The sequence below is a fragment of the Saimiri boliviensis genome, chromosome 6, assembly GCF_048565385.1.
Source record: "Saimiri boliviensis isolate mSaiBol1 chromosome 6, mSaiBol1.pri, whole genome shotgun sequence".
In the NCBI taxonomy this organism is placed as follows: Eukaryota; Metazoa; Chordata; class Mammalia; order Primates; family Cebidae; genus Saimiri; species Saimiri boliviensis.
Genome location: NC_133454.1, coordinates 104,744,188 through 104,771,570, shown reverse-complemented (window position 1 = coordinate 104,771,570; position 27,383 = coordinate 104,744,188). Strand labels below are relative to the sequence as shown.

Here is a 27,383-nt window from a genome sequence, read left to right as displayed (position 1 = left end):
CGCTCCCCGCAGCCCCAGAGAAGGCGGAAGCAGTGGCGGCCGCAGTTTGGGTTTGGCCTGCGGGCGGCCCGCGGAGGTGGCGACGTCGCCCTTTGGCCCCAGAGTTTGACGTCGGAGCGGCCTCGTCTCGGAGCGCAGTGTCTGTGTCCGTCCCCTACCAGCGTCTTGGCTGAGCAGAGTCCTGCGGCCCGGGAGAGCCCTGCCCGCCTGGTTCGGCCGCCCCGCGCACTTGAGCGGTGAGTCTCCTTCGGGCGCCTCCTCCCGGCGGCCGCGGCCTCGCGTCCCACCCGTCCGGGACGTCGACCCCCGCCGCTTCGCTCTCGGCAGTTCGGGGACGCAGTCCCTGTCCCCTCGGTTTCCGTCGGTCCGGGACGACACCCCTGTCCTCTCGCCTCCCACCGGTCGGGGACGCCGCCCCCGCCCCCTCGTTTCCCGCAGGTCGGGGACGCCGCCCCCGTCCCCTCGTTTCCCGCAGGTCGGGGACGCCGCCCCCGTCCCCTCGTTTCCCGCAGGTCGGGGACGCCGCCCCTGTCCCCTCGTTTCCCGCAGATCTAGGACTCCGTTCCCTGCCCCTGTCTTCCCACAGGTCGGGGACACCGTTCCCAGTCCCCTCACCTCTGCTCCCCAGGCCTCTTCCCCCTCGCTCACTTCACCCGCTGAAAACCCCGCGTCGCCTTCCTCAGTCTGGCTTCGCTCACTCTCTTTTTTCCCTTTCCCAGAAAAGGAAATTGCCTCCTAGAGTTTTCTGTCTCTTGGAGCAAACACCTGCTTACATTTTTTTTTTTTTTTTTTTTTTTTAAATCCTTTACATTCCTGGCGACTCCCTCTGTCACTGTCATGGGAAAGCTATTTTTGGATTCCCTGTTGAACTCGATAGAAGTCTCAGGCAGCAAGTTTAAAAAAAAAAAAAAAAAAGGCTCAGATGACACGAATGTTTCCTCCCCCGCCCCTACACTTGGTAGTTCGAGCGATTGTTCCAGACGCTGGGTTGATAAAGCTGTTCCTAGTATTTGGCCTCAGGGGAACTCCAGCTGAGTTAGGACTGTCTTGAATGTGAACAGAAAGCACCTAAAGTATTTGCAGCTTCTCTGTATAATATTTGATTGTTTCTTTCTCTGGGAGCAGATTACTATTACTGAAAGTCTTGTCACATGGATTCCATATAGTAAGGAGAAAAACTAGTGAAGAACTTCTGTGTTGGTCTGGTGAACTAGGCCGCTGTCATCTCATTCATTCTCCTTTGGTTACTAGGGAAGGGAGGAGGGCTTTTCTGATTTTGAAGTTGAAGATATGGTTAAGAACAATGTGGCTTCTCTGTGACTCTAGGAAGGAGTCAGGCATGTGGTGGGTACAGGATCACATCAGAGTTTCAACCTTCATGTGCAACAGTATTTCAGAATTGTAACATGAGGTCTTCTCTGTGATAAACTGGGATATGTGATGCTAGTAAACTTAGGACCACGTAGTTGTGGAGAGTTCAAATCCTTGCCTCCTGGAGCAGAATAAATAGTGCCTAGGAAGGGAATGCCCCTTGAATTTGGATTCAGAGTTGAGGCACAACAGTTGAATATTTTGCAGCATCTCTTGGCCATTGGAGCACATTTGCAGGTCTTCAAACTTTAGAAATAAATTTTAAGAAACTGATAAATAGTTTCTTTTTCTAAAGCTAGTAGCAAATTAAAAGTAATTCCTCATATTTACTTTAGATGATTTTACTTTAATAAGTTACGTATTTACTCGTATGGATTTCAGTTGACTCAAAATTGACTCATTTAAGACATAACTTGTTGATTGTTTAGCTTGGCACATATCTCCTTAGCATCTGTCTTGGAGGACAAACTTTTTGTAGAGCATCCTACTTCCCCGTCCCCTAAGGCATGACACTATTGTCTTTGGATTATAATGTATACCCAGATGCTAATTTGTGAATTTAAACCATGAGTTTTGACAAAGCTGTTTTCAGTACTACTCATTTTACAGTTTAAATAAGTTAACAGTAGTTACATTCCACAATATTTAATTAAGGCAGTGCTTACCATACTAGATTTGCAACAGCAAAAGGGAATTACAATCAGGACACTCTTAACATACAATTTAAGGAACAATTTAAACTTTGTTCCATCCCTTTATTCCTGTAGAAAGCCACGTAAGTAAAGTAGAATAGAGGCTGTAAGACATTTTTATCTTAGGCCTGGCATGGCGGCTCATGCCTGTAAATCCCAGCACTTTGGGATGCTAAGGTGGGAGGACTGCTTGAGCCCAGGAGTTAGGGGCCAGCCTGGGCGACATAGCAAAACCTCATCGCTACAAAAAACGCAAAAATTAACCAGGCTTAGTGGCACACACCTGTAGTCCCAACTACCTGGGAGACTGAGCTGGGAGGATCACTTGAGCCCAAGAAGTGGGGACTGCAGTAAGCCATGAACCTGCCACTGCACTCCAGCCTGGGCAATAGAGCAGAACTGTGACTCAAATATATATATATATATATATATATATATATATATATATATATATATATATTTATGAAAACATTTTTATGTAAAATCAAGTTCTTTCTCTAGCCTGCTTTTGTAGCAACTCCTGTGACACAGTAGTAGTTTAAAAAGTAAAAAATATCCTGACAGAGCACAGTATTTTCTGCATGCATGCCAGATCATCTTTTCTTCACTTCTGTAACTGACACAAAGCACTTTTTGTTCTTCTCTTAGTGTTAGTTAAAATAGTTATTCATTATAATTAAGTTAGAAAGGTGATTTTTTCCTTAAGTCATCGCGATCCTTAAAACTAAGGAGACAAAATGTTTCAATTTGCCAAAAAAGAGGAAACAAATGCTAAGTGGCAGTCAAGAACTGTTTTTAACTTAATTTTCCCTTTATGTCCAGTTACTTGGAACTATATGCTATGGACTTAAAGGGTGACTATCTGAAAAAATTTACTTGGAATATAGAAAACTTCTGTATTGCTTCTTGAAGCATGGAAAGTAATGCGAAACTTGAAGGCAATAGATTTTTAACATTGCTGACTTTTATGTGTCACACTGCATTCCCACAGTGGAGTTCCTTTTAAGGAATTGTAACTGATTAGACAGCTTTTCTTAGGAACACATTAGCTATACCAGGTCTCTTCAGACCTAAAGACCTTCAAGCCTTTTGAACTGGACTGGAAGCAGGCAGTGTTGACTATCCAATAAACTAAACTTTAAACTGGACATTTGGGCAGAAAAGAAACGATAAACCTAGCTTCATAATTTCTGCCTTTGTCTTCTGGCTAGCATTTGGATATATGTCCTACAACCAAATAACAAATACTTATTTCTCAAAAGTGATTTTACTTAAAAATAAATGGTTAAAGACTGAAATATACCTAATGTTGTCAAGGGTATCGAAAATGGACTATTGCATATATACCGTGATAGTGAGAGTGGAAATTAGAATGTCTTTTATACATATGGGATAACCAGCATCATATATCAGAAAGCTTAAAAAGTTACATACCGTCTGATCCAACAATTCTGCCTCTAGGAATTTTACCTAAGGAAGTAAATTTGGTCACAAAAATGTACGGGTATATCTTTTTATTTAATTGTTTTTTGAGATAGAGTCTCACTCTGTCACCCAGGCTGGAGTGTGGTGACAACTCACTGCAACTTCCGCCTCCCAGGTTCAAGCAGTTCTCTGCCTCTGCCTGCTGAGTAACTGGGACTACAGGTACATATCAGCATGCCCAGCTAATTTTTGTATTTTTAGTAGAGACAGCGTTCCACCCTCTTGGCCAGGCTGGTCTCGAACTCCTGACCACGTGATCCACCCACCTCAGCCTCCCAAAGTGCTGGGATTACAGGCATCAGCCACCACACCTGGCCCAGATATACCTCATTTTATGGCATTGTTTTTTTGCACTTCATAAATAGGGGCTTTTTTTTTTTCTAACATATTGAAGGTTTTTGTTAACCCTGTGTTGTGCAGGTCTTTCCACACCGTTTGCTCCAATAGTATGTGCTCACTTTGTATTTGTCACATTTTGGTAATTCTTGCAATATTTAAAACTTTATTATTATATCTGTTACAGTGATCTGTGATTAGTGATCTTTGATGTTACTGTTGGAATTGTTTTAGGGTACATGAAGCACACCCATGTAATGAAATGGTGAACTTAATAAATGTGAGCTTTCTGACTGCTCCACTGACCAGCTGGTCCCCTGACTATCCTGCTCCTCAGGCCTCCCCACTCCCTGAGACACAGCAATATTGAAATTAGACACAACAATTTTGAAATTAGGCCAATTAATAATACTACAATGGCCTCTAAGTGTTCAAGTGAACAGAAGAGCCACATGTCTCTCACTTTAAATCAAAAGCTAGAAATAATTATGCTTACTGAAGAAGGCACATCAGAAGCCAAAATAAGCCAAACATTTAGCCAATTTGTGAATGCAAAGGAAAAGTTCTTGAAGGAAATTAAAAGTGCTACTAAGTGAACTCACTAATAAGAAAGTGAAACAGCCTGTTGCTAATATTTAGAAAGCCGTCATGGTCTGGATGGAAGATCAAACTAGCCACAACATTTCCTTAAGTCAAAACCTAATCCAGAGCAAGGTCCTAATTCTCTTCACTTCTGTAGAGCTTGAGAGAAGTGAGGAAGCTCCAGAAGAAAAGTTGGAAGCTAGCAGAGATTGGTTCATGAGGTTTAAGGAAAGAAACCCATCTCTGTAACATAAAATTGCAAGGCGAAAGAGCAAGTGTTGATGTAAAAGTACAGCAAATTATCCAGAAGATCTAGCTGTGATCATTGATGAAGGTGGCTACACCAAACAACAAATTTTCAATGTATACAAAATAGCCTTTTATTGGAAGAAGATGCCATCTAGGATGTTCATAGCTACAGACAAGTCTATTATCTAGGATGCTCATAGCTACAGACAAGTCTATTTCTGGCTTCAAAACTTTAAAGGACAGGCTGACTCTCTTGTTAGGGGCTAATGCAGCTGGTGACTGTGACTTGAAGCCAGTGCTCATTTACAGTTTTGAAAATCTTAGGGCCCTTAATAATTATACTAAATCTACTCTGCCTTTGCTTTATGAAGGTAACAACAAAGCCTGAATGACAGCATATCTGTTTACAGCGTAGTTTACTGAGTATTTTAATCCCATTGTCAAGAACTGTTCAGGAAAAAGAGATGCCTTTCAAAATATTGCTGCTTATTAACAATGCATCTGATCATCCAAGAGCTCTGGTGAAGATGTTCAAGAAGATTAATGTTGTCTTCATGCCTGCTAATATAGCATTCATTTTGTAGCCCATGGATCAAGGAGTCATTTAGACTTCCAAGTCTTATTATTTAAGATAAACATTTCATAAGGCTATAGCTGCCATAGGTAGTGAGTCCTCTGATGGATCTGAGCAAAGTAAATTGAAAACTTTCTGGAAAGGATTCACCTTTCTTGGTGCCATTAAGAACATTTGTGACTCATGGGAGGAGGTCAAAATATCAGCCTTAACCAGAGTTTGAAAGAAGTTGAACTTGAAAGAAGCCCTCATGGATGGCTTTGAGAGGTTTGGGACTTCATTAGAAGTCACTGAAGGTGTGGTAGAAATAGCAAGAGAACTAGAATTAGAAGTGGAGTCTGAAGATATGACTGAATTTCTACAGTCTCATGGTAAAACTTGAACAGATGAGGAGTTGCTTCTTATGGATGAGCAAAGAAAGCGGTTTCTTGAGGTGGAATCAGCTCCTGGTGAAGCTGCTGTGAACGTTGTTGAAATAACAACAAAGGATTTAGAATATTCCACAAACTTAGTTGATAAAGCAGTGGCAGAAGTTGAGAGGATTAACACCGTTTTTGAAAGAAGTTCTCCTGGGATAGAATGCTATCAAACAGCATCACATGCTACAGAGAAATACTTCATGAAAGCAGAAGTCAATCTGTGTAGCAAACTTCATTGTTGTATTATTTTAAGAAATTGCCACAGCCACCCCAGCCATTAGCAACCACCAACCTGATCAGTCGACAGCCATCAACATTGAGGCAGGACCCTCTACCTCACTATTATAGCTCGCTGAGGGCTCAGATGATCACTAGCATTATTTAGCAATAAGGTGTTTTTAAGTTAAGGTATATACACTGTCTTTTTAGACATAATGCTGTTGCACTCTTAATAGTCTATAGTGTAAACATAACTTTTTATATGTACTGGGAAACAAAAGAATTTTTATTACTCGCTTTATTATGGTATTTGGATGACTGCGGTGGTTTGGAACTAAACCCAAAATGTCTGAGTATGCCTGTATATGGGAATAAAAATAACAAAGGATGTATGCCCTGGTACAGCATAACAGCATCATTTGTCCTCAGATGTGGAAGGCATAAAGGGGACCCCCACACCCCATTTTATGGCTCAGCTGTAGTGACTAGTTCTGCTTTTTTCTGCTGTCTTGCCATTTGCTTCCTTTCAGTCTGTCTGAACCTTCCCTGGGAGTCCACATCAGATATAACAAGGCTTTGGGAGCTATTTTTAACTTCAGGAATACTGTGTCAGAACTAAACAAATAAACCACAGCCAGGCATGGTGGTTTATTCCTATAATCCCAACACTTCTGGAGGCCAAGGCAGGTGGATCCTTTGAGGTGAGGAGTTCCAGACCAGCCTGGCCAACATAGCAAAACCCCGTCTCTACTAAATACAAAAATTAGCTGGACGTGGTGACAGGTGCCTGTAATTCCAGCTATTGGGGAGGCTGAAGAGGGAGGGAGAATTGCTTGAACCCAGGAGGTGGGAGTTGCAGTGAGCCAAGATTGTGCCACTACACTCCAGCCTGGGTGATAGAGTGAGACTCTGTCTCGAAAGAAAGAAAGAAAAACTAAACAAGTGAACCCCATGCCAAGTTTCTTTGCAGATTCTCTGGAATTCTTTCAAATTCAGTATAGTATTACTAGACAGACCATGTTTAATAGTAGCTGTATCCAGCACTTTAGTGTAATAAAGGCATATACATTTTAAATGCAGCTTCATGGACAAATTGGTCAGAACCTGGATAAAAGGAGTGTAGTATAAAGTGCAAAGCTCCAAGGTCAGGTAGACTTGGGTTCTGATCCCAACTCCGTTACTTACTATTTGGGTAATCTTGGTTAAGTTACTTATCCTTTTAAGCTTCATAGTTAACACTTTGATGAGTGGGGACAACAAAACTTAAATACTACTTCAAGTTGTTGTAGTAACTCATTCTTACTGCCTGGCACTGTTCTGAGTGCTTTGCACATATTCACACATTTAATCCTCTGAGTAACTCAGGTGGATCTTATTGTTAGAACCATTTTACAGATGAGAAAATTGAACCACAGAAAGGTCATGTAACTTGCCCAGCTCATAAATGGAAGAAAAGAGTTAAATTAATATCATTCAGTTCCATCACCTGAGCTCATCACCACTTACTAGCACTGCCTTTCCAGCCAGAATAGTGCCTCATTGTAAGTGGTCATCAAGTGCTACTCAGAATTTTTGAAGAGAATAAAAAGTATCTGTAGTGGTAAAAGGATTGACTACTACTGTCTTAATCCTCGATTTGGTGAAGTGGCAGCCAGGAATTTTATAAAAGACAAGCAGAAGAATAATTATCTATCATATTAACTGGAGGCCTACATTCTGTTTCTAGAATGATATCTGACACATACTAGAATTTTTCTTAAAGTGTTTCAAATACAGATGTAGTTACATGGGCTGTGAATTGCTTTTAAATATTAGCTTCTCACTTGTATATGCCATGATGGTTTAGAATTTGAAGATATCTCCTCTGCTCATGAAAGCAATAATTTTCCATAGGCAAACAAAATATCACTTGTTTTTCCAGTCATTAATAATGAAACATAGTCACTTGACCTGACTGAAGGCAGAAGGACGTAAAAATATGCTTTTTCAATTCTGTTTTTTCTACCTAATAGAAATCTCCACACCGAGCATTTGGAAGTCCTTACAGAGTTTTAGACCTGCAAGAAGAAACCAAGATCTAAATGGTTAAGTAACTTGCACTAAATCACATATCTAATAGTGGCACATGATCACCTGATTCCTGTGAACTTTTCCTAGCACTGAGCTGCTAGCCATACTGTGCTCTTCAGCTCTGGATACTTGAAGGAACTTCAACAACATGGATAAGTTCTTTAGCAGGTGCTTAGTGAACACTTACTATATGAAAAATCTTGTGCTAAGTACTGAGGAAATAGAAATTAAAATGTTCAGCTCGGTCACAGGAAGCAGATATGTAAACAGATAATTGTGATATAGAAGAGCATTACAACTGAGGTGCTTCTCCTTTTTTAACCTTATATTCTGTTGTTCTACTAGATCATGAACTTCTGCAGACACCCAGCTTTCTTTGTGTGCTACAAGTGATTTGCACAAATTGTAATATATTTATTGAAGGAGAGACTCAGATAACTTACAGTGGTCGTGAAAAAGCTCAAAACGCTTTAAAAAGTTTTCTGTAAATAACATTAATACACCTGATAAACATGAACTAAAAAGTGACTTGTATAGATAAGCTATGATATATATGTGTGGGGTGTGTGTGTTACTTACATGTTAAGGCATTTTTTTCTTGCTATTTCTACAGAGCAAGTGATAAACAAGTTACTATGAGTCTACTAAATTGTGAAAACAGCTGTGGATCCAGCCAGTCTGAAAGTGACTGCTGTGGGGCCATGGCCAGCTCCTGTAGCGCTGCAACAAAAGACGATAGTGTGGGTGGAACTGCCAGCACGGGGAACCTCTCCAGCTCCTTCATGGAGGAGATCCAGGGGTATGATGTGGAGTTTGACCCACCCCTGGAAAGCAAGTATGAATGCCCCATCTGCTTGATGGCATTACGAGAAGCAGTGCAGACACCATGCGGCCATAGATTCTGCAAAGCCTGCATCATAAAATCAATAAGGTATGTGAGCATAAGAAAGAATGATGTCCTGTAACAAAACCACATGCAGAGAACATTATTACACAGAACATGGAACATCCCAGAAGTAGCCTTATACACAAAAAGCTACTGAGGAAAAAAGAACAGTGGACAGAAAATTGAGAAAGATTCTTATCCCAGTTCCTACTGTTGTGTGAAAAGTGATGTGAATCTCCTCCTCTCTTGACCCTTGGATAAATAGATAATTTGCTGCTTACACTAAAAGCAATTCTAATGCAGACTGGGGAGTGACTCTATGCTTTAAAGAAAATGGTATCTTTTTAATGTACCTTAAAATATGATGCTAGTAGATAAGGATAATCTCAACCACACAAAGAATACTGACTATGTAAGTGATCACTTACTGTGATTTTAGGCATGTTAAATCCTATCTATTACCTAAAGTGTATGGGCAACTGTAAAATTACCAGCATTTTTAAAGAAAGTATTAACTGAAGGCTCCACTGCCATAATATATCCAAAATTCAGTCCCTTCTCACTTTGTCCCCTACTACCCACCTGTTGTGAATCACCACCAGCTCTCTAACAGGCCCCCTGCTTTCTGTTCTTGCCTTCTTCCAGGCTCTCCTCAATACAGCAGCCAGAGTGAACCCAGTAAAATAAGTAAGGTATCTGCTCAGACCATTGTAGCACGGTTTCTGGGAGTAAAAGTAAAATCCTTACAACATCCTGTGTGATGGGCGCGTGATTCATTTTCTGACCTCTCCACTGCGCTGTTTCTCCTTCTATTCATTCATTCCCTCTTTGCTGTTCCTTGAACATGTCAGACACTCTTCTGCCTTGGTGAGTGGCTTTAGCTATTCGCTTTGCAGCACTCTGGCCACAGCTAACTTCTACTAGGTTGTCTCAAATCTCACCTTCTCATAGGTCCCCTCACCACTCTATTTATACCACAGTGTGCTTCCACCTTCTTGCCCAACACTCCCAGTCTCCACCCGACTCTACTTTTCTTTTTTCCTTAGCACTTTCTGCCTTCTAAACCACCAGATAATTTATGTGTTTATTGTCTGCTTGCCCGACTAGATGATAAGTTCCTTAAGAGCAAAGGTTTAGATCTGTTTTATTTCTTGATTTTTTCCAAGTTCTGGAAGCAGTGCCTGACCCATAGGAGATGACCAGTAAATCATGGTTGCTTTAACTGAATGAAAGTACTTGCAATTTCCATGGAAATAGATACATTTTACTATAATTCAAAAGTAAATGGGAATATTTTTAGGTGACTAGGGACAAAAATTGGATGAAGGAGAGCAGATTTCATGTTCTTCAGTAAATAGCCATCTGGTTATACTAAATCATTCGTAAGTAGGTTAAGTCATTCCTGGCAATGTGGTTAGTCTCCTAAGTTTTTATCTGTCAACTTTTACATTAATTTTTCTATAAAACTTGAATTTAAGAGTAACTACATCCATACTCAGGACTTGGCTTAATTTAAGTCATTATATAATGTCTGCTGTTTCAATTTTGGGGAAAATGTTTTATGCATCACTGACTTTACAAGGTCTATTCTGGGTAGATTTTTTTCAGCCTCGACGTTATTGATATTTTGGGCTGGATAATTATTTGTCGTGGAAGAATGTCCTGTATGCTGTAGGATCTTTAGCAGCATCCCTGGCCTCTGCCCACTGGATGCTAGTATCCTCCTTTCCTATGCTTAGGAGTCCCAAAATGTTCCCTGGGGGTCAAAACTGCCACTGGTTGAGACCACTCTATACATGAGAGCAGAATTAGAGGCTCAACTTTTTTTGGAGACAGTCTTACTCTGATGCCCAGTCTGGAGTGCAAGGGCACAATCTCGGCTCACTGCAACCTCCTCTTCCCGGTTTCACCTAATTCTCCTGTCTCAGCCTCCTGAATAGCTGGGATTACAGGTGTGTGCACTGCTGTACCTGGCTAATTTTTATATTTTTAATACAGATGAGGTTTCACCATGTTGTCCAGGCTGGTCTTAAACTCCTGACCTCCAGTGATCCATCTACCTTGCCCTCCAAAGTGCTGGCATTACAAGCGTGAACACTGTGTCCAGTCTCAACTTTTTTTTTTCTGTGTGTAATTATTTTTATTTATGTTGTATTTAGGTAAAATGATACCATATTATGGATCATTGATTTTCCAGAAGGTAGAAATGTACATTTTTTTTTTTACTAGGTGTCAGCCATGCCCAGGAAGGTAGCTAATCTTTAGCAGCTTTTTAATAGTAAGATGTTCATGAAAGTAGTGGGCCACTGGTCTGAAAAGGAAGTAAAACCCACAAAAAGAAGTCTGAGGCTTTTTTTTTTTTCTATCTCCCTGTAAGCTTTTTAAAAATGACCACTTAGCTCCAGTGCTCTTAAAGGAACTGCTTTGAAATTTCTCATTAGTTATAGTCATTCAAGGAATCAAAATGCATCTCAATACTATCCCATTTTCTTTTTCTGAGGGTAGTTTTTTTTCCATAATAAGAAAGAATAAACCACTGAGAAGCAGGACATAGAGATCCTTTAACTCTTTGTTATGTTGGACCCTAGACCTACAAATAAAGGAGAACTTTTGTTGCTGATTAGCTGGAGTGTATAGTGACTGTTTCAGAGTAAACTTTAAAATGTGGCCTCATCGGGGTATTGCTACGTGGTTAAATTTTTACTTATGGCTGAGCAATTGCATTGTAGACATGTATTAGTATTGTGAGCAGCATATTTCATCTTTCTAGTGTATTGTATAGGTGTGAAAGCACAGAGGCCAGACTGCCAAAATTCCCATTCGTAACTGTCACTTCATTTTATGCCAATCAGAATATAATCTTATTCAGCTAATTTTTCTCAAAAAGCTGGACTGTATCCCACCATGTAAAAGTCTCTTAGCTTTTGATAGGTTATCAATATACTGCTAGTTGTACTCATTTCATAAAAGAACAGTTCATAAGCTGTCCATTAAAAGATAGTTTATTTTTGTGACAGGAAATGTGTTAAATTTTTTCCTTATGAAACAATAAGTGAAGAATTTATATATGGTGAATTAAAGTTTGTGGATTTTCTAATGTGAATATTTAAATCTACAAATTGTATGTGTTTTGTTTCTGTTAGGGATGCAGGTCACAAATGTCCAGTTGACAATGAAATACTGCTCGAAAATCAACTATTTCCAGACAATTTTGCAAAACGCGAAATTCTTTCTCTGATGGTGAGGTGTCCAAATGAAGGTTGTTTGCACAAGATGGAACTGAGGCATCTTGAGGTATTAAAGTTCTTTTCTAGCTGTTAACACATGTATAAAAGGAACTTCCTACAGAAAAGGGACTTTGCTGTATGCATCTGTGTATTGCCAGTACCTAGCATATGATGATTGTTTAATAAATTCTTGCTGAATTAATGCCAACCATTTATTTATTGAATATAAACATAGGTAGAAACCAGAAATACACTTTTATCTACTCTGGTTTGCCCAGCAGTAAATTTTTTTAAAATCAGTATTGTTTTATAAGCTTTTTTCTTGAGCTTTATCTGCAGTAAACCTGAAGAGCATTTTAAATACAAGTGTCACATTTTTATCTTATAACTTTATTTTTGTCATTTTGGAATAAGCAGTAAGTCCCAAGTAATCATCTCAGAATCCTCCTTATGCTTTATTCTCTCTGTTTGTCTAAATTGTGCATTTTATTATGAACTAAATGGAATACTCCTATAGGTTGATATTAACTGAAACAATCAGATTATTATTATTATTATTTTTGAGACGGAGTTTCGCTCTTGTTACCCAGGCTGGAGTGCAATGGCGTGATCTCAGCTCACTGCAACCTCTGCCTCCTGGGTTCAGGCAATTCTCCTGCCTCAGCCTCCTGAGTAGCTGGGATTACAGGCACGCGCCACCATGCCCAGCTAATTTTTTTGTATTTTTTTTTAGTAGAGACGGGGTTTCACCATGTTGACCAGGATAGTCTCGATCTCTTGACCTCGTGATCCACCCACCTCGGCCTCCCAAAGTGCTGGGATTACACCACTGCGCCTGGCCAACAATCAGATTATTAAGTAATTTGCTTTTAAACTAAATAAATCATTAGCTTGGTGATTTTTACCAGAAATTATTATTAATGTTACATTTGAAATTAAATGGTTAAGACAGATAGGCTACTTGCTCCTTTTGCTTATTAGTTCTTCCTAAAAGAGAATAGCCTTTTTGACACAGTAATTGGTAAATAGGAAATCTGACTTCTTTCCAACTCTCTTCCCTAATTGGATATATAAACTTGAGAATTCACATTCTTTGTATGAATTTGCAATACACAGCCATTATTTGAAAAAATTCACTAAAGACATTCGTATTATGAATGGTTCTGTGGTGTGGACTTGACAAAGTAGGTACAGTAGCCTACCTAAAGAGAGGTTCAGTAGCCTGCTGAAAGAGAGCAGTATATTATTAGGAGAGATTATATTTAGAAGACTTCAGAGTTGGCTAATACTAAACTATTATGATTTTCTTATTATAGGATCATCAAGTACATTGTGAGTTTGCTCTTATGGATTGTCCCCAATGCCAACGTCCTTTCCAAAAATGCCAAATTAATATTCACGTTCTGAAGGATTGTCCAAGGAGACAGGTTTCTTGTGTAAACTGTGCTGCATCAATGGCATTTGAAGATAAAGAGGCATGTTCTAACTTGGATTTGTTAATTTTACATCTTAAAACATCATTCTTAAATGTGTTTGAGGGCATTAGCAGTAGATAAGGATGTGACTTTTAACTCTGACTCTGCATTATCAATTTTGGGAAAAATGATTTTCAAGGAAAAGTTTATACTAAGCCATTTTAGTATATAAGTGTAGAATTTGTATTTGCATATCTTTCTTAAAAAACATCATTTATACTAGTTATTACTACTGTAGATGCAAATAACAGAACTTCTAGGAAAGGCATATGCCAATCAACTTTTCTTTGTGATTAAGTTAATGTCCAGTTTTGGATTGGAGACAAACAAGTAGAGCAGGCGTTCCCAAACTATGGCCTGCGGGCCGCCTGCGGCCCCCTGAGGCCATTTATCCGGCCGCACTTCAGGAAGGGGCACCTCTTTCATTGGTTGGTCAGTGAGAGGAGCACAGTATGTGGTGGCCCTCCAACGGTCTGAGGAACAGTGAACTGGCTCCCTGTGTAAAAAGTTTGGGGACGCCTGAAGTAGAGCAATTACTACATAAGATTTAAACAGAATTATTTTGAAAAAGAGAATGGGTTGTCATAACTATTATGAAGAATAAATCAAACCCACAAAATGTTTCCCTGATGATACTTCATTGTGCTGTATATATATAACGTGTTTACACTTCTCATTATGTTATACTTAAATTTTAAAGTTTATCTTTTAAAAAGAAGCTTGGTGTCTAACAGTGTCATCATTATAGGCCGTTTTTATATTCAGAAACTGAGATAGATTAAGTATACTTGTATTAATATTGCCAATAAAAAAGCTAACACTGAAATCTAAGCCTTTGATCCCTATCCTATATACACTTTTATAAAATAGCCTACGTATAATTTATGTTCTTTTATTCTATTACTAGATACTTCCTTAAACTATAGTTTTTATAAATTCATGTTGGCAGTTTTTCCCTACTTTGAGGTCAAGCATATTATATCCATTACATTGATAAAATACTCCAAAAAAGTCAGCTAATTTAGTATAAATGTAGAGAAGTCTGAATCATAATTAGAGTAAAATGACAACTCCTTTCCAAACTTTAGTAAATTAGATTGACTTAACCTGGAAGGCTAATTATTTCTTAGCACATCAACTAAAGTTACTATATTCTAGAAAATAAAGTTCATCCTTCTGAGGCATACGAGAACCTGAGCACCGAACTTTCCTGCCCTAATAAAACATTTGTTCTTTAATCCTACTAACAAGAAATTTTAACCTAATCACCATGCTGCTGCTGAAAATTTTTGGAAGAAGATTGCCTTTGGAGAATTATAGCTTGGGCAGATGATGTCCAAAGTAGTTACGTATGCATTGCCTCATGATAAAAGGAAGGGATTTGAAAAATTCTTTTTGTATACTACCGTGGTCTTTCAAAGAGCTGGAAGGGCGAATGAATCTCATTACTGCACTGGGAAAGAGAAAGAAAATATCCTTTATATATTACTCTCACTTTCGCTTTATACAAATTGATGTCCTTATTTGTTTATAGTGAAAAATTACTCTTTATCGAAATTAGTTGTTTTTACTTTTGCAGATATTCTCATGCTCTTCTTATATTTCTCTAATAAAATTTAGATCCATGACCAGAACTGTCCTTTGGCAAATGTCCTCTGTGAATACTGCAATACTGTACTCATCAGAGAACAGGTATTATTCGTTTTCATAAATTTCTTCGTAAACAGTTTAAAGAAGTGTGTTAGTTAGAGAAATAAAAAAAAAGCAAGGGAGTTAGGTTTTTTAATTGAAAATTTAAATCAGTAAGGCAAAGAAATACAGATTGAAGAAGTATTAGAGCTGTGTGAAAATTTTTTATATAAATTAAGTAATAAGTATTTTCAGGAAGAACAAAACATCCAGCCCTTTTTAAGTACTTAAAATTCCTAAGTCATTAACATAATGCCCACGCTTTTGTATATTCATAAAAATTCCCAACAAAACCTATTTTAAGATAAAAATAATCAAAAGTAAGGGTCCCCATTTAAAGAAAGAAAAAGCTAAAATATTGATATTTACGCACTGTGAAATGAGTATCTCAAGTGTCCAGAGACTGGCTAAAAGAATAAGAGGGAACAGTGATACAGAGGAAAGTAATTCTGTTCAGTAGGAGAATATTTTTGTAGCTGTAATCCTTGAGGCATCCAGGGAAGTTTCCAGGTTTTTAGTACCTGTAGCCCTTCTGTTGAGTTGCCCTGTGGGCCACTGATCGGGCATCATTAGAAGTAGTAATTACAATAGAAAATTATATGGTGGGTTTTTTTCGTTGTTGGCTTTTTTTGTTTTTCGTTTTTTGAAATCGAGTCTTACTCTTGCCCAAAATGAAGTGCAGTGTGACACAATCTCACTGCAGCCTCAAATTCCTGGCTCAGGTGATCCTCCTACCTCAGCCTTCCAAGGAGCTGGGACTACAGGCATGCAGTACCATGCCTGGCTAATTTTTTATTGTTTCAGATTTTTTGTAGAGACAGGGTCTTGTTATATTGTCCAGACTAGTCTCAGACTCCTGAGCTCAAGCAGTTTTCTCACTTTGGCCTCCCACAGTGCTGGAATTATATATGTAAGCCACCAAGCCCAGCCTGAAGATTGTATGTTTTGACTCTTAGTAAAGAAAGGAAAATTCCATCTGATTGCTATCTTCTGACATTTGGGAAGTTTGCCTACAAAATATGAATATTAACTATTAACTATTTATATACCCATGAAATCTGTAAACCCAGAGATCCTTATTGATACACCTTACTGAGAAGCAGCAAGTAAAACCTGTCACTGGACAAGTTAGTTAACCTTAAAACTTTTCCATTGGTTTGTTAACAGTCTCTTAATTTTTTTCAACAAAACCTTAATTTGAGGGTGTTAAACTTATTTTGCTTATAAAGTCCTAACTCGTTTTCCTTTTTGTTCTCTTTTAATATTGAAAGGAAACCATGCAGCAAACTAAAACTCAGTAAAAGAAAAGCAGTGTAGGAAACAACCCTAGGCTAAGAGTCAGAAAACCTAGGTTTTAATCCTAGGTTTAAACTGTATTAACTGTGGTTTAACTGTGCCCTCTCATCTTTAGCAAGTTGACATTCTAAATAGATCAGGGATTAGCAAACTGGCCTGCCAGCTAGATCTGTCTTGCTGCCTGTTGTTGTAAGTAAAGTTTTATTGAAAGCCATGACCATGTGTGTATGTCTTGTGTATGGCTACTTTTATATGACAATAGTAGAGTTAGGTACTTGGGACAGAGGCAGTACAGCCCATATTTACTATCTGATCCTTTGCAAAAAATTTTATTGACCACTGTTCTACGCTGTTCCCTCTTGAGAAATGAAGGATTGAATTATAATAAATGGTCTCTCAGGTACTTTCTGTTTGAAATATCTGCAACTATAGCCAAATTAAATTTCTAAAGGGAACTTGGCACCACTTTGAAAAAATACGATTTCGTATAATGGATCTTACCTTAGAGAATGTGTCTTAGAGTCCCAAAATCAAGGACCAAGACTTTCTTTAGAGCTTTTATTAATGTTTTTAAAGTACCTTCTAATATCTGAGTCTCCCCAGTGTAACTAAAATATGCCCAGATTAACAAAAGTTAAGATGATTTTTGAAAGGTGGTCATGAGGAAAGTATGAATGTAGTCAGTGGCTTCAGTGCATGCAGTTGACTGGTTCCTGTTACAGGGCCGAGACCTTAGTGGGAGTCTTGATTGAGTTTGCTGTTGAAGCTATTGTCAGGTGTTTTTTCTGTAAAGTGCCACTAGAGGGTGCCTAGTTCCTAGCAAGAGGATCAAATTCAATTTCTTGAAATGAATTTTGAATAATTGGAGGGGGGATATTATGAGATGTTGGTATTTCCTTTCTCTATAACTTGTGGAATAAACGTTGTTTTAATCTTTGTGAGTGACACAGTTTATGCTACACCTATTCCACTGCCAGCAAAAACAGCCATTGACAATACAGTTTAATGTGATCATATCAAACTAGAACATGATATGCAAGGAAGAGATTTTTCAGCCTTTGTTTTGGATTTCAGATGCCTAATCATTATGATCTAGACTGCCCTACAGCCCCAATTCCATGCACATTCAGTACTTTCGGTTGCCATGAAAAGGTAAGCGTTTTTTTTTTCTTTTAATTCTTGAATATAAGTAAAAAATATTCAGTTATATCATGTGGAGAAAACAAGAATGTAAATGTGCTTATAAAGCATTGTAATAAGTTATATAATGAAGTTATTATGGATGTTATGAGCAGAAACAAAGACATACTTAGCAATGCCTAAAGCATTCAGACAGACTTGACAAAACATGATGCTTTGGGCTGAATTTTTACAGGTGAAATAGTTTTCCAAGAAGACAAGGGAGAGAAGACCAGTGAGAAAGAGTGAGCGTGGTGATTTGAGGAACTACAGGTAGTTTGTGTTGTGCTAGTTCAACCCAGTAGCAATGTAGATGATTTGAGGTGGAGGTGGGGGTAGCAGTACCTGAGCTGTTGGAAGACCTAAGTGAAGACAGCTCGAATTATAGCGATGACAGTGAAGATAGGTCTAGGAGCCAATACGTATTTAGGAGTGAAGATGTATTTATTGCCTGTGTGACTAAATAAGTGTGATGAGTGAAGGAGAGGGAGGCATCTAGCTAGAATGACTTGGTTTCTGGCCTTGGTCACTGGGTAGATGGATGTGCCATTCACCAGAAAGAGTGAACACAGGAAGAACTGATTGGAGGTAGAGGTTTAAAAAAATCTGCTTTAATGAATTGAGTTGCAGATATGACTTCACCCAGCTAGGAAACAGATAGAGATGACTGACATGCATTATGTGCAGTCTTAAGTTCCATAGAGAAATCAGGACTCAGAGTATTGCTTTGGGGAAGCGATTTGTGGTGATAATGGAAGGTGTCATTGAGAGAGAAGTACACCAAGGAAAAGAGCCATGAACAAACAACCAGGCAAAGAGAAAGTAGTATCGTGGTCTCCGTCTCCAGAATAGTTTAAAGACTCATGACCAGTATTGTCAAATGTCTAAGATGGATCATTGTTTATGATATGTCTTTCTTTTTGGAGAGTGCAGTTACAGTTTTGCTTTTCCATTATACTTTTTTTTCCTGACTTATATATAATAAACATACATTTAATAATTTGAAAAATCAGAAAAATGGTATGGTTATATTTTGTAGAAATGTTCTGTATTTTTGTGCTTAGAGAAAAAGACTTGAAAGAAATTATAAAATGTTAATTTTATAGTTAGGTGAGATAATAGGTAGCATACTCTGATCATCTATTTTTTTTAGTTTTTTTTTTAAGATTATGTGACCTTTTATAATAAAAATTGTTGTAATATGAATGTTTTTGTATAGTAGGATATTCTTAATGACCTTAGAATAGCATGGTGACAGGAAAAATTCCAATTTGCAATACATTTGTATATTGGGAATTGTAGACAATACAGGTAGACCATATTCTTGACTTTTTTAAAAAAGGAGAAAATGGTATTAATATTAACTAGAGACAAAAGATCTTTAGAGGGGTTGTACTTTTTAAATGGGAAAGATTTTAATAATTGTATTCTAAAGGAAAGTGTTAGAGGAAGAGATGTTTGTAGATGAGGAAAAATCACTGAATAAAATTTCTGGGGTGTTGGCAGCAGGTCACGTGCCATTTAGAGCACAGGTAGAATATTAATCTTGGAGAGGACAGGCATCTCTGAGTCAGAAAAGAAGGATAGGTGTAAATACTGACATTTTTGTAGGTGGGAGGGAGATTTACATGAGTGAAAGCCGAGAGATTAGTCATCAGATAGCCTGTTTTTCAGTAAACCAAGAGACAGTGTTGTTTCATTGGCTCAAGAATCTGTTAAAGGCAAAGGAAAATTGTAGAGAATTGAGGGAAGTGGTGTGACTACTTGAAAACTTCTTATATGACCTGGCCAGGTCCTTTTCCTAGTCCTCACAGTTACCTATTCCCAACCTAAGGCTTGTGCTTGATTCTTAGATGCAGAGGAATCACTTGGCACGCCACCTACAGGAGAATACCCAGTCACACATGAGAATGTTGGCCCAGGCTGTTCATAGTTTGAGCCTTACTTTAACTCCCGCTCCTCCCACCCCTGAGGTCTGGAATTTCCAGGAAACTATTCACCAGTTAGAGGGTCGCCTTGTAAGACAAGACCATCAAATCCGGGAGCTGACTGCTAAAATGGAAACTCAGGGTATGTATGTAAATGAGCTGAGGCGAACCATTCGAACACTTGAGGACAAAGTTGCTGAAATTGAAGCACAGCAGTGCAATGGAATTTACATTTGGAAGATTGGCAACTTTGGAATGCATCTGAAATGTCAAGAAGAGGAGAAACCTGTTGTGATTCACAGCCCTGGATTCTACACAGGCAAACCTGGGTATAAACTGTGCATGCGCTTGCACCTTCAGTTACCGACTGCTCAGCGCTGTGCAAACTATATATCCCTTTTTGTCCACACAATGCAAGGAGAGTATGACAGCCACCTCCCTTGGCCCTTCCAGGGTACAATACGCCTTACAATTCTTGATCAGTCTGAAGCACCTGTAAGACAAAACCACGAAGAGATAATGGATGCCAAACCAGAGCTGCTTGCTTTCCAGCGACCCACAATCCCACGTAACCCAAAAGGTTTTGGCTATGTAACTTTTATGCATCTGGAAGCCCTAAGACAAAGAACTTTCATTAAGGATGACACATTATTAGTGCGCTGTGAGGTCTCCACCCGCTTTGACATGGGTAGCCTTCGGAGGGAGGGTTTTCAGCCACGAAGTACTGATACAGGAGTATAGCATGCCGTCACTTGTTCAAAAACAACTACCTGGAGAATACAGTGCCTTTCCTTGCCCTGTTCTCAATAACATGCAAACAAACAAACAAGCGGCGGGAAAGATGTAGTATCTACTAGTGAGCGTTGTTAGAGATGTCACTTACTATTTCTTTCTGTTACAAATGATCTGAAACAGTTTTTTTCCTGGGAGTGCACACGTTCCATGCTTTTTCAGAAATGTTAGGCCTGAAGTGCCTGTGGCATGTTGCAGCAGCTATTTTGTCAATTAGTGTACCTCTCTGTTGTACTTTCTTGGGTTTTTGTTCCGGTATGTTTTATTGTCAGAAAGCCCAGACTCAGAGTACTAAACTTTTAATAATAATGGACTTTCCTTAAAACTTCAATCTATTTTTATACTATTATATATAATATATTAAATGTGAGAATCACTACCGCCTTGTGCTGGTGCCCTCAAGAGGAGTTATTGCTCTGGAAAGTTGAGTTCTCATTTTTTTTAACCTGTTACAGATTTCAGAGGATTTGAACCATAATCCTTGGAAAACTTTAAGTTCTCATTCACTCCAGTTTTTCCTCCACATTGTTACTAAGGATATTCAGGGATGAGTTTAAACCCTAAATATAACCTTACTTATTTAGTGTAAACATGTCTGTTGAATAATACTTGTTTGAGTGTTCGTTCTGCCTTGCCTACATATTTTCTTGAGGCTGTGAAGTAGTGTCTTCCCAGAGTTTATAATACTGAGAACCATGTGGATACCAACCGCTCAGTGTTATGCTAGGGAACCTTTTTGTTTATTCAGTACAGAGTGAATTTCACAGCTCTGCATATGTCTTTAGCTGTCTGATGCTTACAAGACAAGGAGATGCACACATAGAATCACCAACATAAGAATTAATCAGACCATGTCGCATCTCATTGGTGGTGACAAACTATTTGAGCCAGAAGTCGTCAGCTCTTTTGAGTACCCTCTTGTTAAGTTCAGTTAAATGGAACAAAATTAATTTCCTAAAGTTCAGAATTTTTTAAAACCTGGGAGATGATTGGCGATATCTAAGAGATCACCAAACTAAGATTAGAAGTCACAGTGGTTATATCATAACTTAGCTTGAGTAATTTGCTTTAGCCTAACAACTGCAGGTTCTGAGAAGGATCTTGTGGAATGTTTTCAAAGTAGCCAAATGTTCCTAATAGGGAAAGGTGATTTTTTGGTGTGCCATCATGTATTTGTTAAAGGTCTATATACGGATACAAAAAATCATGGAATCTGGTTCTTAGGGAGACCCACAATTAGTATAGGCTTATAAAGGATCTAAAGATGGATCCCGTATTTAAAGTTGTCTGGTAATGAGAGATGACACTATCCCCAAAGAGCCCAAATCAGCATCCCCAACCAGGGTTCAAGATCAGCCTTAATTTCAAGAGAAAGCCAAGGACCTCATCCTCAGATGAGTGTGGTTTTCAGCCCCAGCCAGTGTCACTTTGAACTTTCCCTTTGCTTTTTTCTCCACTCTCCCTCCCCACCCACCTTTAGGCTCCTGATCTGGTGTGTTTGTTATGGAGTGAAAATAAAAGTCGAGCAGAGACCTTGTTCCCCGGCCACCGTTAGTACCACAAGCCCATGGCTAATTACCACATTATTTCCTGGCAGTTTGTGTCCTTCAGCCTTGCCTTCCAACCAGCTCCTCAGAGTCACTGCACACCACCCTCTAGGTAGGGAAACCTGCGCTGCTGCTGTTCCTGTGATTGTTTCACAATGAATGAGTCATTGTGAAGTTCCATTAAAAAAGTAATCAGTTGTTATTTTTGTATTTGCTTAGAAAAAACCTGAAGGAAATATACTAAGCTATTTGATGGCTTATTTTCCTCTTTGTGCTTGCTTGTATTTTTTTACATTTTCTACAATAAATGTGTACTTTTATCAGAGAAAAAAAATTAAATGTCGCCACAAAACATTCAACCTCCAAATCCCCACCTCAAAAAAGGAAATGATATTTAAAAGCTTCCTGGTCAGATTTCTATTAAAAGCATTGGCTGTGCATTAGGTACAAAGAGGAGTCATTTCCTGCCTTGTTGATAAAATTTTTTCTACTAACTCAAGAGTCTTAAAAAAAAAAAGGTTGTTTTACCTAATTTAGCTTCAAGCTTCCCATGTGTAAAATTAGTTGGATTAGATGTTTCTACAGCCCCCTCCAGCCATAACATTCTGTCTCAAATTAAGTTCCAACCAGCAGAACATTGACAATACTAAGTGTCTTGCCAGTAGAAAATGTCTTTAAACTTACTCTTTGCTGACACTTTTACTTTCCTCTAATTTAGTGTCTATCAGCTGGGTCACATCTTAAGTAACACAAGCAGTTTTAACCCCCAGCATTTTGCATTTTGTCATAAACCAGCCAGTTACTTTATGCTGGTCATTCACCGTGACTACAACATAGAATAGTCAAGCTGTCGTTCCAAATAGAAAACTTTTGACTTCAACTCAGAATTAAGCCTTATCCTGGAAAGTTGGTTTCTTCTTTATGTTTTCTCAATCTTCTACTGTATTCTTAAACGCTAGTTTCACTCAGTTGGTGTACAAGCCTTTGGGCTTTATATTGCATGTTATTAACCACTTTTTAATGTATTTCTCTTTTGGCATTATTCTGGAACATTGCTAAAATTAAAAAAAAAAAAAAAATTGTTTCCTCTCTTTGCAGAGATGTCCAACCCAACGTTGAATGAAACTTGCTGCAAGTCATACATTTTGCTATTTGCAAACAAGTCTGAATGTTGATTTGAGGTTTGGTAGTCTGTTGCTATCCTTTGGCGACAAAGACTGTTTATTGGGTATACAACAATATGATTTAGTTTTTATTTTACGGATGAGTAGTAGAAAAAAAAAGGAAACAGAATGAAGGCAGGTGTTTTTTATCCTAATGATGGACTAAGACAGAGATACTGTGAGATCTTTGTGACCCATATAAAATTATACAGGTCACAGTATAATTCTCTATTGCTGTTTTTATACTAGTAAGTTTTAGATAAACTGAGAGCATGCTTATGAATTATGTGAACAGTTAGAATGCATTCTTTTTGCAGAGGAGCAATTGCTTTTATTTACTAACCCTGTTCTTGAGTTGCCTCAAGTTCTACTCATTATTTTATGTAAAATACCATTAGGCTGTAATCCCAGCACTTTGGGAGGCTCAGGCTGGCAGATAGCTTGAGGCCAGGAGTTCAAGACCAGCCTGGCCAAAATGGTGAATCCCTGTCTCTACTAAAAATACCAAAAATTAGTCAGATGTCATGGTGCGTGCCTGTAATTCTAGCTGCTTGGGAGGCTGAGGCACAGGAATCACTTGAACCCAGGAGGCAGAGGTGGCATTGAGCCGAGATCACACCTGCACTCCAGCCTGGGTGACAGAGTGAGACACCGTTTCAAAAAAACAAAAAAAATTTTGATGGTTTTTTTTTTGTTGTTTTTGCGTGTGTGATGCCTAGTTGCTTAGAACCTAAGCAGTGCAATGCCTTAAGGAAATGAAAAATATTTATTTTTTTTAAGTGTGTTTTTTCTAAACTTCCAGATTGACATGATGGACTGTAAGATAGTTTCTCAGTTTCTATCCTTGTGCCTGTAGAGTGTACTTGGCACTTACAAATTTCCAGTATCCAGAAAGATGATCTGATGAAATCAAATTGGATGGATCTTGGCAGATGGTGACACTCAATTACAGACTTCACTTTCAGTCAAAAACACATTTGCAAGGAGATGCCTGGTTGTTTCACTAAATGTCACTTGTGTCTGTAATGTTTTAAAGCTTTTTCCCCCACAGGAAATTCGGGTTATACAATTCTAAAAAATAATTCTAGGTGGGAAAAACATTTTAGGAAATAAGGGATGTGCTGCTTTTCCTCTCTTAGAGTGTTTTCTCAGCAGGACACTAGCCCTGCTTTTAAGATGGGGAAGGAGGGACGTGCGCCTTTGCTCTTGATGTTTGCAGCCCTGAAGGTAGGTGCTGTCCCACTCGGATAATCGCCCAAGCAGCAGTGACCATCGTTCTCTCCTACACAAGCCTTCAGGAGAAGGTAAACTCAATGTGGAATGGGGATGTGTTCTGGTTACTGCTGAATCCCCTCTTACCACGGTGCCTGGCACATTGCACACACTCGAATATGTAAAAATGAACACTTATTGAAAGCAGCGGTTGAAGCTGACCAGTTTCTGGTATCTTGTCATGTAAATTTTAGATGGTAAGGTGTAGATGTTACTTTTTTTGCTTTTTTTCCTCAGCACTTTATTTCCCAAACATGCAGAAATGTTGAAAGACTTGTATAGCGAACATCTAGAATCTGTAGTAATATTATGTTACATTTGCTTTATCACTTGATAGACGTTTTATCACTTGATAGATGTTACTTTTAATGAGACTTCAAGTTTGGTTTCTCTAAGCAAAATACTCTAACTGAACAACTTTCATCAATTTATCTTAAGTTCTTTGTGGCAACTTGTGACATTTGCTTTGTAACTGGAATTGTAGCCCTCACTTTAAGCTGGTTTTAAACTTGGTAAATTTGTTATGCTGAATTTTAGTCTTATTTTGCCTGAAGGGGTATTTTTTATAATGGATTTATTTGAAGGTCCTTGATAAATTGTGCAGAATATTCTCATGTTATTTTTGTACTTGCTAAATTATCTCATTAATTTCTGTGGTGAGAATGTAATTTGGGGCCTATTTTGCTTATACAAGCTTCCAGAATTATGTTCTCAGAGGGATGAAGAGGTATGATTTAGCAGATAAACCACTAAATTAGCAGCTAAGACAAATTTTCTCCTGACTGGGCCAATCAGTTTTGTCTTTGTGCCCTTTTCCCTGTAAAGTGGAAACTAGAATTTGGAATTTAGATATTAAATAATGGGTAGCATTCATTAATGTGTGGATCTATTAAGAAAGACACTTCGTGAATCCAGGTAGGCTTCTCATAATTCTATAAACTGTATAACAAGCTGTGGAATGAAATCTGACTTTTGATAACTGAAACACATCCAATGGTCTTATCACAAAGCCTGCTGTTTCTCAGAACTTACCAATGCCACGGAATTTGTAAGCAGTTATCCTAATCCATCTGGACTCTGAAAATACGTCCTTTACGAGAGAGAGTGAATGCAAAGATAAGGGTGGGAAAACACTAATCATGAAAAGAATGGAAATCAGTGTTCAGTTTTAAGAGCAGTTTGTATTGAAGGAAGGGATTAAAGGAATTATCCAGATCCAGGACAGCACGGCTTCCACCACTCCCCGAACCATCAGCATGCATGGAACACACAAAAGCCCGGCTCCTAACGGCAGTGAAGCCTCAGACGGCCTCCATCAGGTCAATACAGCAGAATTGCAGGGCTGAGTTAGAGGTTGAAGGAGGACTCCATTTTAGTAAGCAGATACTTGTGACCTTTCTCAACCCAGGTTATGAATGCAGATTCATGTTTTTCTCACAAAGGCACCTGGAGTTTTAGCTTCATGTCATGTCTCAGTACTGGTTGCAAGGTATGACCAAAAGTATTACCTGAATGGCACCTTTCTGAGTATTAACTTAGAACATGCCAGACTGACATACCTACTGTCTCCCCACTGTTACTACTTCCTTACCGGCCCTGTGTATTGCACCGATGTCTTTATGAGAAACCACTCTTAATTAAAATGAAATATATATATTAAAATATAAGTGATACTCCAAGTGGTTTTTAATGAAATAACTATACTTTGATTTTTGCTTCATAGTAGTTTTATTTGGGGGACTGTGTGACTCACTGTATTGGGAGAGAACAATTTCAGGCACTAGTTATCACTTGAAATAACTAATGTCTTGGCTCCCTCAGGAAATGAGTAAGTGAGGATTCATTTTGCTCCTTGGTGTGGGAAGACTGCTTTTTACAAAACAAAATTAAGCCTAAAGAGAGAGTACTTCCATAACTACTTTAGGTCCAATGAGAAAAACAGATAAATTGAAAGTGTGAAGCCAGATAACATAAATTAATTCCCAAAAAATTAAGGCAGAAAGGGGTGTGGCTGTCTGCCTTCTCCTTAGTTACCAAACTCCCTGAATTTGTTTTTAAGCAAAGGTGCCTCTATTGTGGAGCTATTAAAAGCATTTTTAGGAAACTTTCTATGGGTCAACCCCTGCCTCTTCTAAAGTAGACTAGGCTTCCCTAAGTGGAGTGCAGAATCTGGTAAGACACCTTAATTTTTAAAATTCCGAAAGTGAAATACTGTTATTGATCCCAGAGTAAGCAATAAAATTTTTATTCCCAAAAGTTAATCCCAGAGTAAGCCATAAAATTCCAATCCTTATTTTTGGTTAACTTCTCAACCCTTTTCTGTCTTCTAGTCCATTTTGTACATGTCTGTTACTCTGTTATCACATTTTTTAAAATTAACTGTCTTACCAGAACCAGCAGTGGCAAGAATACTTTACCACTTGTGACCTTGTCAGGAAATGATGCATAATAACAATAATTTGTGTTTAGCCTGGGTAGGGTTTTGCATATTATTTCCATATAAAAGCAAGTCTGATTGTCACAGAACTTATACTCCTGAAAGCTAAATTACAAAAGCACCCTGAAAAATAGATTCCAAAATTCTGAAAAATAATTGTTCCTGTCTTTCCCAGTTTCCCACTGGTTGCTCTAACCTGATTGGCAGAGACTGATTTTTTTTTTTTTTAATGTAGGTATTGGGGCTGGGGGACACTTGTCCAGGGAGGTCTGGGCTGTCTTGATCCCAGTTTCATTTTCCCCCAGGTCATTTAACCTGAAGCTAAATAGGTAAAGTAGACAAAGCCCCAGCAAACGTTTTTGAAGTGGTGGTGGCTCAGCACTTTGGGAGACCCAGGCATGAGGATCACTTGAGACCAGGAGTTTGAGACCCCGTTATAGCAAGACTGCACCTCTACAGAAAAAAAAAAAAAAAAAAAAAAAAAAAATTAAATAA

At 38.6% G+C, this 27,383-nt stretch overlaps 1 protein-coding gene across 4 annotated transcripts; it reads left to right on the top strand.

The window, feature by feature from the left end:
- On the top strand, positions 1-27,383 carry TRAF6 (TNF receptor associated factor 6). Of its 4 annotated transcripts, none has more exons than XM_039471423.2 (8): positions 1-236; positions 7,940-8,011; positions 8,611-8,928; positions 12,027-12,177; positions 13,427-13,585; positions 15,206-15,277; positions 17,645-17,722; positions 19,603-27,383. In XM_039471423.2, the coding sequence occupies exons 3-8, from the start codon at positions 8,633-8,635 to the stop codon at positions 20,416-20,418; spliced, it is 1,572 nt and encodes a 523-aa protein (XP_039327357.1). In that variant the 5' UTR covers positions 1-236; positions 7,940-8,011; positions 8,611-8,632; the 3' UTR covers positions 20,419-27,383. The 4 variants fall into 4 exon arrangements, with proteins under 4 accessions (XP_039327357.1, XP_039327354.1, XP_039327355.1 ...); XM_039471420.2 differs by having other exon boundaries at positions 7,940-8,165; XM_039471421.2 differs by lacking the exon at positions 7,940-8,011.